General features: G+C 33.0%; 1 protein-coding gene across 1 annotated transcript in view; it reads left to right on the plus strand.

Annotated features, from left to right (window-relative positions):
• The window catches only part of LOC147071741 (uncharacterized), an 80968-nt gene extending 64604 nt beyond the window's left edge, over positions 1-16364 (plus strand). Inside the window, exons 3-6 of the mRNA XM_085946393.1 lie at positions 9205-9354; positions 11529-11658; positions 13986-14075; positions 15543-16364. Of these exons, the coding sequence (XP_085802519.1) occupies positions 9205-9354; positions 11529-11658; positions 13986-14075; positions 15543-15805 (633 nt within the window). The 3' untranslated portion in view covers positions 15806-16364. The remainder of the gene's footprint in view (positions 1-9204; positions 9355-11528; positions 11659-13985; positions 14076-15542) is intronic.
• Positions 16365-16671: the final 307 nt, after the last annotated feature.

Below are 16671 nucleotides of genomic sequence, written 5' to 3' on the forward strand. Positions count from 1 at the left end.
TCAGGCTGATTATGATGATGATGATATAGATAGATAACGTTACTGTAAAGAAAATTTTCGATATCTACCCATTTTAGGTTTATTATGCAACCATCTACATTCTACAGGATGGTAGAGTTGTGTACTTTATCATTATTCGCAAATGTTATAAGAAGTAACAGGGAGAGTAAGTTTTTTTTAGAGCGTGACCCAAAGTTGTAGGAAAACATTGCGTGACTGAACATATTTGTCAAGATTGAAACTTTTTGAATGGAATCAATTACCTGCAGAATTTTATTTCGACCTTTCGAGTCACGCAACATGCTGGGAATATTGCTATTTTTTATTGTATATGATGGTTACATATTCATTATCACTGATTTAACAGGTTATTCATTACAAATTTAATCTTATATGCTTTAAATCAACTCTATATCACGAAGGTTACCAAATTTTTAGACTTGTTATTTTACAACGTAGATTTGTAAGCAGACGTAGATCAGAATTAATTACATACCATACAGTGACAATAATTGTATCATGCCTGGTACAGACCAAAATATATATAGGTAACCGAAAACAAATTATAAAATGGTTTGTAAACCTTCGCCGCTACGCAAATACACGTGCACAACCATTTGTTTAAAACTCAACACCACAGAACAGATAATAAATAAAATACCGATAGGCTATATTCAATACGCCGCATGTTGATGCAGGGTTTTTGAATGTTTTTGAATCCTACGAAAATGAAGCACGCATTATGCATGTGCAATAGTGTGTGTAATACACCAACATTAAATGAGCGTAAATGCATAAACCGAGAGCAATTTTCAGTATTCGACGTAAAACGTATTCTTGACACGTGTGATTCTTCCTTACTCGAGTCGCCTTACCCGTTAGGTATTACAGTTCCCATTATTTCTGAGTTCCCTGCTCAACACACATCCACACCTGCAAGCATTAATTAAATGTACTTTGGACACTCCACAGCGTACAGTAATAATTGTGCGCACGAAATTCTAAAAGACTATACGTCGATAATACAAAAAAACAGTAAATAATCCCCCTCAATTTTATTATGGCCATTCTTTCTCGTTTGTCGGTAGGTACATTTGCACACTTTTTACATCCGTTGAGGAACACTAAAAAACATGTACTTTACTTAATCGGTTTTTATGGGTGCCGGACGAAATCCCGAAGGCCGAAATCCCGAAGGCCGAAATCCCGAATGCCGAAATCCCGAATGGACGAAATCCCTATAATAAAAAACTATTATTATTTATGGAATGAAGCACAAAAATAATTTTCAACCAGCGGTACCCAAATAGGCGGAGCTTTTTCTTGAGTGTGTAATTTTACAAGATAATAAAAATAGTTTTACAAAAACTATTATTTATTATGGAATGAAGCACAAAAATAATTTTCAACCAGTGGTATCCAAATAGGCGGCGCTTTTTCTTGAGTGTGTAATTTACCGAGATAATAAAAACAGTTTTATAAAAACTATTATTAATTATGGAATGAAGTAAGAAAATAATTTTCTATCTCAATACACATAATTTTTTTAAATGTCCCGGAAAAAAACATTCCCAGAAGAGCTAAAAAGGCTCTCAACTTTCATTCATCTGAATAAAAGTTGGCAACCCTTCATACAATTTATCATACTTACTATCGAATGAACAAAATAATTAATGGATACATATAATTAAATCCTTATGAAGCACATTTTTAGATTATGTTTATGACCAAAAACTTTGGTAGGGCCATGGAATAGTGATTCCAAACGGGTATCGGAAACGATTAAGAAATATACTGCAGAATTTCATTCTATTTTCTTTATAAATCATAGAAATTCTGACAAAAAGTAAAAATAAACTTTTCCCACATTTTTTTTATACTACTAGTATGTTAAAGTAAAGATGTCGCTTGTGGCGCAATTTTATTTGGTATTAAAAAAACTGTACTGTGAAAAATATGTACGCCATAGCATATTATATTTTCAATGAATGTTTATCATTTTTTAGCATTTTCTCCCTGGTGAATTATCTTTTATGTTGAAAGTTCACTGTTTTTGTGGAATATAGCAGCACTGGCTTTGCATATTATGAGGCTGTTAATTTCAAAGTTGGTAACCTGCATATTCCACCATTTTAAGACACTCGCAAACAACAGCTGTCAAGCACATTTAGGACTACAAATAGAATATTTTATTTTTGCAAACATATTAATGATCAATTAGGAAAAGCGAGTAGTAAAATAAAATATCCTTAACGTCATAAGAAATAATAAAAAATCATGTATAGAGTTGATATATATAAAAAATGGAGCCTGATGAATGTATTCAACTTTGCACTCGATTTCCTGTTTAATTATATTTAACTAACAATCGGAGCTGGATTTGATATTTTATGAAAATACATATGTACGATGGAATTGTACTCACAGAAATTGAGTCAAGAACAATATAAATAAAAGTATTTATGAAGGTTACCGACTTTGAAACTAATAACCTAATATTATTTATGTTGATTGAATTATTTCAAAAAAATGCAATTAACAGTGTGACATAATAAGTCACTAAAGGTAATGATTATAAGGAAGAGTTTATATTTGCTATCATTCAGAATAATTTTTATGGCTACCAATTCAATAAAATCAATGTGAAATCGCTATTATATGATACATATAAAAATGTCCCTCTAGTAATCTAGTTGGTCAAAACTCTGATGTGGTTAAATTAATTATTAAATTAAAAAATGGATAAAAAACGATAATTTGAAAGTCCGAATGAAGTTATATGTCAACCAACATGTTAAGTATTTTTCAATGTACTGCGAAAATATTATAATTTGAAAAGTGTGCCGTGACATGAAAAAGGTTTGGAATCACTGCGATAAAATTAAATTTTCTTCAACGTTTTTGTACATAATTATATTTATTTCATATCATTACTAGTCCAAGTCGACCCTGGGTCTCGAAAAGGTCGCCAGTGTTAAGCTAGATTTGATATAAATAAAAGAGATTTCACGATTTTCAAAAATGAAATATAGAAAGTATGATTTATTCAAAAATATTTTTATTAAATTCAACAAACTTATCACACTACGTTTTAGTGATAAAAATACCGATAAAATCTGATACCTATAATAATCAAAGACGGGTGTTGAACGAGCGCACATTTTACGACGGTTTTTTTAAATTGTGAGTTTTAAGAAACGTACATATTGATTAGTTAAAATACAAAAAAATGTTATTTAATTGGATGCTAGGTTTTAGAGTGGTGAAGGGTGGAAGTGAGCTGTTAGGATCTGACATTAATGATGCATATTAACTTTGTCAGTTACACGTATTTGTTTTTATTGAACTAAGACTATTCCCACAATGACCGCGTGGCTTAAGCGTCGGCCTATAGCTTTGTGGGTCCCAGGTTTGAATCCTGGGTCTGTGCAAGTACACATATTGCCTTTTCAATTTGTGTATGAGTCAGAGTATGGACCTAATGAGTTGAGGAAGTGGCTGACATCCATTTCTCGTAAAAAAATAAACCTGGATCGGACATGGTTGAAAAAAGAAAGAAAACTTACAGATTGAGTTTGGAACATGACTACGTATTAACAAAGCTAATGAAAATGTTATGTATACCTGATAATTATTAATAAAAGACAGCTTTATCACTTTCGTTCTCAGATAAGACCACATTGAACTGTCCATCATCAGAAATCAAATTCCGATAAAACCTATAATCAATATACAAGGCTTGTATTACAAGCGCATTTGATAATTATGATTAGGTTATTACCCATCTAAAATGATATTTAAAATGAAAATTATTTTTGGGCTTCATTCCATAATTAATAATAGTTTTATAAAACTGTTTTTATTATCTCGGTAAATTACACACGCAAGAAAAAGAGCCGCCTATTTGGGTACCGCTGGTTTAAAATTATTTGTGTGCTTTATTCTATAATTAATAATAGTTTTTATAAAACTATTTTTATTATCTTGTAAAATTACACACTCAAGAAAAAGCGCTGCCTATTTGGGTACCGCTGGTTGAAAATTATTTTTATGCTTCATACCATAATTATTAATAGTTTTTATAAAACTATTTTTATTATCTTGTAAAATTACATACTCAAGAAAAAGCGCCGCCTATTTGGGTACCGCTGGTTCAAAATTATTTTTATGCTTCATTCCATAATTAATAATAGTTTTTATAAAACTATTTTTATTATCTTGTAAAATTACACACTTAAGAAAAAGCGCTGCCTATTTGGGTACCGCTGGTTGAAAATTATTTTTATGCTTCATACCATAATTAATAATAGTTTTTATAAAACTATTTTTATTATCTTGTAAAATTACACACTCAAGAAAAAGCGCCGCCTATTTGGGTACCGCTGGTTGAAAAATATTTTTATGCTTCAATCCATAATTAATAATAGTTTTTATAAAACTATTTTTATTATTTTGGTAAATTACACACTCAAGAAAAAGCGCCGCCTATTTGGGTACCGCTGGTTGAAAATTATTTTTATGGTTGATTCCATAATAAATAATAGTTTTTATAAAACTATTTTTATTATCTTGTAAAATTACACACTCAAGAAAAAGCTCCCCTATTTGGGTACCGCTGGTTGAAAATTATTTTTATGCTTCATACCATAATTAATAATAGTTTTTATAAAACTATTTTTATTATCTCGGTAAATTACACACTCAAGAAAAAGCGCCGCCTATTTGGGTACCGCTGGTTGAAAATTATTTTTATGCTTCAATCCATAATTAATAATAGTTTTTATAAAACTATTTTTATTATTTTGGTAAATTACACACTCAAGAAAAAGCGCCGCCTATTTGGGTACCGCTGGTTGAAAATTATTTTTATGGTTGATTCCATAATTAATAATAGTTTTTATAAAACTATTTTTATTATCTTGTAAAATTACACACTCAAGAAAAAGCTCCGCCTATTTGGGTACCGCTGGTTGAAAATTATTTTTATGCTTCATACCATAATTAATAATAGTTTTTATAAAACTATTTTTATTATCTCGGTAAATTACACACTCAAGAAAAAGCGCCGCCTATTTGGGTACCGCTGGTTGAAAATTATTTTTATGCTTCAATCCATAATTAATAATAGTTTTTATAAAACTATTTTTATTATCTTGTAAAATTACACACTCAAGAAAAAGCGCCGCCTATTTGGGTACCGCTGGTTGAAAATTATTTTTATGCTTCATACCATAATTAATAATAGTTTTTATAAAACTATTTTTATTATCTCGGTAAATTACACACTCAAGAAAAAGCGCCGCCTATTTGGGTACCGCTGGTTGAAAATTATTTTTATGCTTCAATCCATAATTAATAATAGTTTTTATAAAACTATTTTTATTATTTTGGTAAATTACACACTCAAGAAAAAGCGCCGCCTATTTGGGTACCGCTGGTTGAAAATTATTTTTATGGTTGATTCCATAATTAATAATAGTTTTTATAAAACTATTTTTACTATCTCGGTAAATTACACACGCAAGTTAAAGAGCCGCCTATTTGGGTACCGCTGGTTGAAAATTATTATTGTTTATATTTTTTTATTTTTCGGGATTTCGGCCTTCGGGATTCCGGCCATTCGGGATTTCGGCCATTCGGGATTTCGGCCGTTCGGGATTTCGGCCATTCGGGATTTCGGCATTCGGGATTTCGGCCTTCGGGATTTTGGCCTTCGGGATTTCGACCCAAACCCGGTTTTTATACAATGTTAATTTGTTTAGAGAAAGATTTATTTAGGTTTGGACTAGGCTTTATATATTTTTAAGTATTTATATCAGTAATATCCAAACTGTTCCGCGGTACTCCGGATTAGGGAATCCAATCCCGAGCCAAAATTCTGATCCCGGGATTTCGGGATTACAATTTGACAATCCCGGGATTGGCATTTTTTTCCATTGTTAATATAAAAATTTAATATTTACAAATAACATTGATAAAATCGGTCAAAAATAAATCTAGTATAATTTATACTATTTTATTGTTAATATTGTATACGTTCAATCTAGGAAATACACAAGTTTAATGGAGTAAATAGTATTGTAATATAAATAATAATGTGAATTTAATATGAGATTGCTGTTTCTGATAGTAAAGACATAATGAATGGATTAGCGAGATTTAAAATAGTAAAGCAAATAATCATGGCGTACTTATGGCCTTTCCGCATCATAAATCTAATTTTTCGACCATGTCCGATCCTAATAGGATCATATGGGCCTCCACAGAGTAGAGGTTTGTATTAACTGATTTTTTTTTTTTTTACGAGAAATGGATGTCAGCCACTTGCTCAACCTGCAAAATCTAATTAGTCAGCCAAATATGAAACTGCCGTAAAACGTATGATATCATGGTGGAATTACTTTGTTAAAAGTGCGAAGCATTGTTTTTTTCCAATCTTTCTCATTTTTAAAAATTCATGTGAAAATATAAAATGAATCGGCAACCTACACATGGGTATAAATCAAACTTCATTCAAACTCAGTTTATTTCTAATGTAGTTATTTTTTATTAAAAGTATTTTTTCTGTTTTATTTTCGCTTTTATTTTATTTTCCATAAAAATTGATAAAAAAATCAATCCCGAAATCCCGGGATTATGTTTATCAATCCCGGGATTCATAGGTATCGAAAATAGCTCGGGATCCCGGGATTGGAATCCCTACTCCGGATGCTTCGGATAATCCGGGCCGTCACCCGGTGCCGTAGATTTACACCCACCCCCCCGAAAAAATACTTAAGGTATTTATTAATTTCAGTGATTTTATATAATAATAACAATAACAAGGATATTTTTTGAAGTAAATAAACAATATGAATTAAAGAAAAAAGTATTCCTTGATAAAATATATTAAATACTAAACTTGCAGAACGTTTTTTTTATATTTATACGAGTATTAAATCTATATATTTGTATGTTGGGTTGTTTTTGTTCAATATAAACACTTTTATGCAAAATAAACATTAATTTATAAAAAATGTGTGATGCAACAAATCGCAACCTCGCAACTAACGCCACAAGTCCAAATATACGTATTTTGAGTTAATTACTACGTTTCATTGTCTATCGTTCGTAGTATATGTAACAAAAATTTCATATCTCTATGTCATCAAATTCAAGTCAAAACTTTATTCAATATCTAAACATATTTCAAAAACACAGTACAAAAATGCGAAAGGTAAAAACTTCAAAGTTGATTTTCTCTGTTTGACGTTTTTTGGATTGTGGCAATTTAGTTGCGAGGGTGCGTGAATGAAAATTTGTATGTGTGTGTTTGTGGGGGGGGTGGCGTAAATTTACCGCACTGGGTGACGAGTGACACTGCTCAGATGCGTTGATGATCCGCACACACAATTGAAAAATTAGAGGGAACGTTGACATGTTATTTTAACGTCATGGTAATCAAGTCAACGAACCTAATGGATTGTAATATAAACCCACATATTATTAAATTATTCAACATATTGTAATTTACTATCATTTGGGTATTACATATTTTGTATTTACGTTTTGATAAGAAAATATTCGGAAACATACTAAAACTTTCCTGGAGTGTACGTATATGACGTATGATAACGTAAACAGTGTTTACATTAGGTATGAATTCTGTGATACGATTCGCGCGATGTATCTATAGTCTAAGATTCGTGCACACCCGATATGACGTGAATATGGTCGGAGAAAAATAATGTATTAGATTTATTTTGTATTAGACATGAAATAGGCTCTTTGGCCACACTTTCGCATACATAGCAGTAGTGTTAGGCAATCCAAAACACTGCCAGTCTCCTCAATTTTTTTAATCAGCTATGCGAATACAGCCTTCAGTTGGGTGATGATTCTAGCAAATTATGGCATTCATTTTCGCAGTAGGTAGGTACTACTGTCAAAGATTTGTTAAATAGATGATTGTATTTCTAATTTACTTACCCACCTTTTTTCTGAATTTTCCTTGTATTCTGGCGGGTTTTATTACATACTAGAAGTATCACCCGGCGCTGCCCGGGAGTGGAATGGTTTAATATTTGAAAATTAAAAATTCTAAATTTAATTCGTCGAGTGCAAAGGATTGAATTTAAAAAAAAAACGGAAACGCGATGGAAATGTTTACGCCAAATCATCAGATTACCTATAGGTATGTCTATCTGTCAGAGCTAAAAATTGCACATAGGGTGACTTTCGCTGAGTCTTTTTGAATTGGATTCATTAGAAAATTTGACAGCACTGCGTCGCCCGCGCCGTACACATTCTAGCGACATTTTCAATAAAAAAAATGGGGGTTGCAGCATTAACTGCCGCGTTTCAAGGACCTGGGGCCTTATGTTAGAACTTGCGAGTTGAAGTCGCCCGGTTGACATGACGTCATATGACATCATTGTGACGTACTACCAGAGTGATAATAGCATTCGAGAAATTAACGCTACTAAAATACTGGCGTTATCCATTGTCCCCATACACAAATAGGTGTTTCAGAATAATAATATATATGGTGAGCAGTGTGTGTTGGGCGGCTTGCCTCGAGCGTGTATTGGCTTACGTCACAATTACGTCATGTCGTCGGGTGACTTCATATCACCGGCTATAACATAAGCCTGCTGTGCGCGGCGGCCTTTTTCAGCAAAAACCGTTAAACTGTCCCCGGGGTGCAACGGGTTAAATCTGAAATTCGAGACCCTCACCACGCACTCCGGCTGATCAGCCTCCGTCTACCCTCCAAATTTTGTCGAAATCCGACAGCGCGTGTGGATTTGTATAAAGAAAAACCGATGGACGGTACAAAGAAACATCCAAATATATTTTTGAAAATTATAGTGTAGATGTATTTCTTAGGTGTTTTATTTAAACATGAATTTGATCTCAATACTATAATACGGCCATCTATTTCCGATAGAATAGCTCATGGTGAACTGTAGCCAACTGCATACGAATAAATTTTCGGACACGCTGAATTTTAGAAATCAAATTTAGCGAGGGTTGGTTTTGGTGGAGGTTGTTTTATATATTCTTGAAATAGATTCTACTTAACTCGTTCCACATAATTTTATATGATTCTTCTATTTACCATTAATATCGTTCAATGTGGAAAAAAATGGTAGGTATCTGTGCGCCGTATTATTATTTTCACTGTGGTAAATAATAATGTATTTGTTTCTTTTTTGTTTTCAGATTCTCTCCCATCGCCCGATGAGTATAGTAGTCGAACTGAACGAAGTCCAAACGGCATGGCAAGATAGCGACTTCATCACAGAATGTCTCTGCTGGCACAATGTCTACAGGCAGCGCCATGGTGCTCCTACCCTCAGCATGTCTCCTGATGTAAGTATTATATCTACCTAAAGCTCGGAGGTATGGGGGCTTAGGTTGGCGGTATCTTAATATCGCCGCCTTCGGGTCTTGGATCGATGGGCCGGTGCGCTCGAAAAGTTATTGTACGCGACCTGGCGTATGACACCGCGCTGCGTGCATGGCAGGGGCGATTGACCACCTCCTCCGAGGGCAGACAAACGCATTTGTTTTTTTTTCCTAATATAAAGTGGCGCATGTAGATAACGAGATTGACTCCAGACCATTGGACTTCTCAGTTCTTAAACGGATACGGTGGTTTTGCCTCCAAGCTCTGTCAGCTTGGCCTATTAGAATCTCCGACTTGCTTATGTAGCGAATTGCAGGATGCCGATCATATCCTCTGGGAGTGTCCCCATACGTCGGTTGATAGGAGGGAGCTTCTCAAGTCAACCCTCAGTTGGACCGGTCGGCCATTGCGACTTGGTATCTACAAGGGAAAATTTCTCAACCTTTATTTGCGGCATTTCACGGCGAGCGAGAAGGTCTTTTCTCATCGAGAATTGACCGTAATACATTATATGGAAGTAGGAATCACGCACTCTCTAGTGCACGCCAACCAAGGTCTTGGGAAGTTGCTCCTGAGACACTTTCAGCACAAATTTGAAGAGCGCATAACGTTCGTTACGCCACGGTATACACCTGCATAACGTGTGTGGAGACCTGGCGGGTGGTGAAGGGAAAAGCAAGTACCTACCTACAGCAGCCATTTTTTTAAATTTTCATTCTTTACTCCCTTCCCTTATACATAATAATTATTTTCAGGAGTTAAGGGGGATCACATCAAAAGCTGCGATGTCATAAAGATATATATTAACACAATGCTTACGGGCCCTTTTAATTAATTTTGTAATTAACATGTTAATTTGCATTTGAAAAGTAATTAGCAAAAACACAATTTTGTGCGGCCCGTAAGCTATGGGTTAACAGAATTATGAACCATACACCCTCACATAAGATAGGAATGCGTTTCAATACAAATTACCAGATATCACTATAATTAAAATAATTACATAATCATTTACAGTCGAACCCTTATTTTCATTCGTTTTTTTCTAAATTGTCGCTTTCTTTTTGAAATAAAAAATGTTGTTTAATTTTCACATTGTATTTAGAGAGGGATTGATTGATTTAAATAGGTATGAATTAAAGTTTAAATTTGACAATAAATTTCTATGCTTCCCCCATGAGAGTTCCTATTACTAAACTAATGTAAACAGTATATGTTCCCATTTAACTAGTTTAAATGATGAACATGCATTAAATAGTCTTTAATGCACATATAATCTCACAGACAATTGAATGAGATCACCAAAAAGTAAGTGACTTCTAAGTGCTTTGGTAAAAAATATTTTTGTCTTGCAACAAATAATGCCAGATTATGTAATATTGATTGTTAATTCAGAATAATTATTCACTTTTATATTTGGAAGTATTTAGTTTCCCATTGTATATGTATTTTGGAAGTCCCACTACCTTAGAATGTATATTCACGGACGTCTTTGATGATTGTCTGCCAGGAACTTAGTGTCATCACCATTGATATCACTACTATACAATCCAGATACTACTATACTATAAAATATAATACTATAAAATAAAATTAATAAATAAATATGCTTCTTAAAATGACGCCCGATTTTCAGCGACTTGGCCTTTGTTAAAACTTACTGAGTAAGCCCGGTCTAGCTTGCATCTTACTCTAACTAATAGTCAGCGCACGACGACTTGCTCTGTCTGTTTTGCGTTGCAGCCACCCTTAGGTTCACTATTTAGTTTTAGCAAATTTAGTTTTACAGCCAGGGCAATACGGGTGAAATTCGGGAATCCATGTTAACGGTCTTAACGCATTATACCTACAAGGAAATATTATAAGACGATATTCATAATATCTTTTGTGGTACATTTTTAAAATGACACTTGTAAGGGAACTGCTCATCTAGTAGTATATCAATGGTCATCACTCATGAATTTATCTATAAAAAATTAAATCCAATTATTCCCCCAACCCTGACAATTTCATACAACCAACAGAAAGAACTTTCGGTTACCGCCATGTTGTTAGCTATCATTGGTTATCGCCTCGCCTCGACTTGGCAAACTTACAATATTCAAAAAATTGATGCCTTAGATTTATTTCTTTTCAGTTATGCGGCTATGCCCAGACCTGGGCTAACCATCTCGCTCACACCAATAAATTCTACTACAGAAGCGACAGAGAAGTTGGTCAGAACCTGTTTCAGAGACCTGTCAACGCCTTGCAAGCTGATGTCACAGGTATTATCACTAATCTTACTATTATCTAACTTGGTACTGTTCGGTTATACGGAATACAGCGGAAAACGCATTTTGAAAATAGCCGATAAACTGGATTATTTGTTAGTTTGGGTTAGTTTAGGTTAGGTTAGGTTGGGTTAGGTTAGGTTAGTTTAACCTAACAAATAATCCAGTTTATCGGCTATTTTCAAAATGTGTTTTCCGCTGTATTCCGTATAACCGAACAATACCTCTAACTTTTATATTATAAATTATGAGAAAGAAGTCATTAATTAATGAATAATTTTTAAAACCTTTAAATCAAATGATAATATTAATATATGCACCAATATGCAGATAGCATGCACATCTAAATGTAAAATACAAAAACTCAAATTTCATCTATGAGAAGACTGTGGAGTTGGTAATTAAATATTTAATGCCAGGAGGTATTAGAATGGTTGTACCCGGCGGGCCACTAATTAAACCTTAGAAACATCATTATTTAGAAATATATTAAAAGTATATCATAAAGACTTGTATATCGGTTAAGAATATCGCCATGATTATTGACCATTGGCACTATTGGCAGTATATTGTGTACAATATATTAATTTATTTAAAACAACCGACCGGGGTTAGTATAGTGAGTGTAAAGTAAAGCACAGCATGTACACACGCTCATTTTCTATGGCCGGCCTTGCATGCATTGATTTGTAGATTGCCTAAACGCAGTTGTTGCATACATCCGGTTAAGAATGCATTTTATAAAATTTGTTTATTTAGGTTAAAAAATTGAAATGATAAACAATTTCAAAGTCTGACATTTTTATTACAATCTGAGTGGGAGTTGGATTTGCTACACAGACATCATCTATAAATGTGTCGCTAAATTTCAAAACCCGCTATAACACTTTTTTGAAATAATTAAGATTGTTGGATTCGTTATTAAAATCTCTACATGAAAATTTTATCGCGTCTTTCAAAATCCGCTACGATTAACTGTCATGTATGAAACAAAATCAATGCGTCTATCAATTCCCGCTATAACACTACTGAAACATTTTTTTTTTTTTTTAATAATAACCATACCCTTGCTTTTTCGTACAAGGTGGTTGGGTGGGTTAGTTGCATTGATGTGGGTTAATTAGGTGCCTCCATTTATATCTTTAATTTTCTTTATGTCCTGGATTAAATATTTTGTGTAGTGTTCTTGTGTTGTTCTATTGCTTAGTGCTTCGTGAGGCTTTTGGAGGTCAATTTCGTGATTATGTTGTCTACATCGAGTCCTGAGAGTCCATCGCTCCCTTTATAGTATAGGGCAGTGGCGAAGGGTGGAGGTAGGCTGTTGAGATCCGCACAAAAATAGTGCACATTAAACTTTCTTAGTCATACGTATTTATATTTATTGTACTAAGACTACAATTTACAGATGGTGTTTGTTAGTTTTTAAAAATCAATTAAGCCCTGCCTAAACTAAACCATAATAGTATTGGTATATTTTGGGTGATAAGACAAAATTGTGGACACTTTTTCATTCATACCTATTCGTTTTCGTTGAAATAAGAATACATATTTCACATATTGTTGGTGCATTTTTAAAATTCATTAAGCCCTGTCTAAACTAAACTATAATAGATAAAAAAATATTATTCTGTCTATAAAATATCCAAAGTTACGTATCATTTAATTGCATAATTTTAGATATTTCATAGATATACGAGGATTTTTTGACTATTGTCTATTATGGCATGGTGTTCGCAAGGTTTAATTGAATTTTAAAAACTAACCTGGTCCATCTGTAAATTGTTATATTATTTCAATGAAAACAAATACGTATGACCGATAAAGTTTCGTGTGCAATATTTATGGCGGATATTAATAGCTTACCTCCACCCTTCGCCACTGGTATAGGGCAGTCGTTGATGACATGCCACACAGTTTGAGATGTGTTGCCGTCACATGGACAACAGTCGTCATCCCTCAATTTGAATCTTTTTAGATAAGCTCGCACAACTACTGAAACATTCAAAAACCTTTTTAGTTCAAAAAGTTTTTATTGATTTTCTCAACATAATGAAAAAGTGTTATAGCGGGTTTTGAAACTCAGCGACACAAGTAATATATTATGTGGTCTAATCAAGTTGGATTGGCCATAGTTAATTAATCAATCCTTTGTACTTAGGCTAGATTTTAAAAAATCAAGATAGAAATACTCACATATTCTTATCTCTACGGCCAATTGTGTAGATACTGCATATACATTTGCATCCCATGACCCACAATAATATTATTCTATTTATTGTTGAATATTGTAATGACAAAATTATCATTATTTCTTATTTAAGGCCAAGAAGTATCATCTTATTGGTATGCAGCAGTAAGGCAATATGATTACTTCAAAGAAACCGATGTTTTACATGCAAATGTTAATGCGGGTGAGTATTAAAAATGCATTATCTATGAATTATTATACCCATCATAATTATAACTATACAAATAATTAGCTTAGTATTCTTTATTGTACAGTAAACTATCAATTACCTTGGTGCAGCTGATTATCCATGCATTAAATTGACAAATTTTTCTTACCAATATCAGATCTGATATTCAAAAATTAGGTAGGTATTAGGTAAAAATGTAAAATGATATTCTGCATTAGAAATATGTTTTAGCTATTTTAAAATGAATAAAAACAAATCGTTTAGATTATTGGTGAATTTCCTTTTTTTTGTGCACCTCTCCCCTATCATTAGCACTAGTAATCAAGATTATCTATTTATGTATCGTGCATTTTAATTATATTATGTACCTATTTATACTTTGCATAATATATTATTACAATGAATTCCAGAGATGTTGTCTAATAATTTTTGTTCTAAGCATATTATTTAGAGTTGAATATAGTAGAACTTTGATATAACAGACATCAAATATATCTGGTTAAATGTGAACATTGTTAAAAATATCTTGTTAATGTTATACGTGTTTAAATCCACGTCTCACCGCCTGTAAACAATGTTCTGCGTATGATAATCACGTCATACCTCTAGCACTCGAATTCGAGTCAATGCTCGTAGACTGAACGTAGCACTGACGTTTGCAAAGCTGGCTGCTAATTCATACAGCTGCACAGCAGTTTAATTAGTTTACTCAAAGTGAATGGATGCATTTATTACTCGATTCAATAAGTTTAATGGTTAGAAGTAGATGAAGGTGACCCTGGGTATCACTTCATGACTGAAAGTGAAATAGCTGTATGATCTTGGAAAATGAGGATGGAAGTGAAGATACCAAGGAAGAAGAAAGAACACGTCCAAAAACAGTTATCAGTGATAAGATCACATGGCGACGATCTATTGATTATTCGTCAGATAATGAAATTCAACTATATTAAGTACATGTATTTTCATAATTTTAAAGAGTTGATAATAAAAAAACAGCAGAATTCAAAAGAGCAAACAAAACTTGATTCTATTTTCAAAGTAAGATTACCGAAAGCAAGTGCGTTGACATCGAACATTAATATCTCTCCACAACTTCGGGTGTGTCTGGATATATCATCCGAAGGGATTTTGTTTGTGTTTTATATAACAGACTATACATATTAGTCCGTTATATAAAAACCGTTCGTAACGAAATATAACATATTATTCTATTATATCGAGGTTCTATTGTACCTACCTATATGAAATATAAATATAATAGAGAAAATAAATTATACCCATAATCGTATGGCATACCAATAAATATAACCAGGAATCTTATTCATATTTGAGACAATCTACCTTTAAATTTAAATGGTCCAATCTTTTCTAAAACAAATCCATAAATGCATATCTATTATAATAAATTCTGTTATATTTTCCACCACTGTAACCTTTGTTTATCTGTTTCAAATTTAGGGCACTTTACCCAAGTTGTGTGGGTAGCAACTCGTCTATTTGGAGTGGGAAAAGCCAGATCCCGCGCGGGGAAAATAATCGTCGTAGCCCACTACTCTCCGCCCGGAAACCTCTCCGGAGCCTTCGAATTGAACGTGCTTCCTCCAATTCCGGATTATAATATGCCAGGAGCATTAGGATTAGACCTGGACAATCCTCACATGATAGGGACACACAAGGATCCTAACGACAGTACAGGAAGCACGATGAGCTCGGGTCATTGATGGTATGGGTGGACATACTTAGATCGTTTTTATAGTGCCATTTTGATTAATTTATCTCGGTTGTCGGTATTAAGGGTACATTTATGTATTAATCTACCCTTTAAAGAATTATACAACTTTCAATAACGCAGAAGGACATAAATGTCTGAGTATAATAATTGGTTGTATTAGGAATCATACAAACCAATTTACTCACTTCATATTGGGTATTTTACTTATTCCAAAGTGAAAGTTCATGGAATGCACAATATCTTTGTGGCCATTATACTACACAAATATTTATTGTTAAAATTCAATGAAATATAAAAGAAATTGGACAAGCTCCTTTCTCAATTAAACTTGCTACTAAACATAAAATAACAGAGTGGATAACATAATAACGGTGTGTCTTGATAAACTGTGACGTGTTTTACTATTCTTTGAGTGATAAATACATCGATAATTTATTATAGATAATACTGGTAATTAAGAGTGAAGGTCTTTTATCTAGTTGCCACTAATTTGTCAGCCGGTAATAAATAATTATTATCATGGTCGAGCGAGTAAAAATATTTGTCAATCCCTATTCAAAAACTATTGTTAACCTTCGAAGCATAAATCTTCCAAGGTTGTTTGTTACAGAATTGCATTGTTGTTTACGTAAGTTTTTCACAATTTACTTATGGACAAGACTAAATTCATTGATGTTATTATATTGTAATTAAAATGTATTATGTCCTTCCACAGCGGAGATGCACACAGCCTGATGAATAGTATTGCTAGCGCATTAAATACGAGAGAATGATAATTATAATACCTATACAATTAATTAGTAATAGTCTTGTATACATTGTAAAAACCAATTTAAGCCCACAATATTTGTTTAA

The sequence above is a fragment of the Rhyacophila brunnea genome, unplaced genomic scaffold (assembly GCF_057557595.1).
Source record: "Rhyacophila brunnea isolate RB1 unplaced genomic scaffold, BYU_Rbru_1.0 scaffold_2, whole genome shotgun sequence".
Lineage (NCBI taxonomy): Eukaryota > Metazoa > Arthropoda > Insecta > Trichoptera > Rhyacophilidae > Rhyacophila > Rhyacophila brunnea.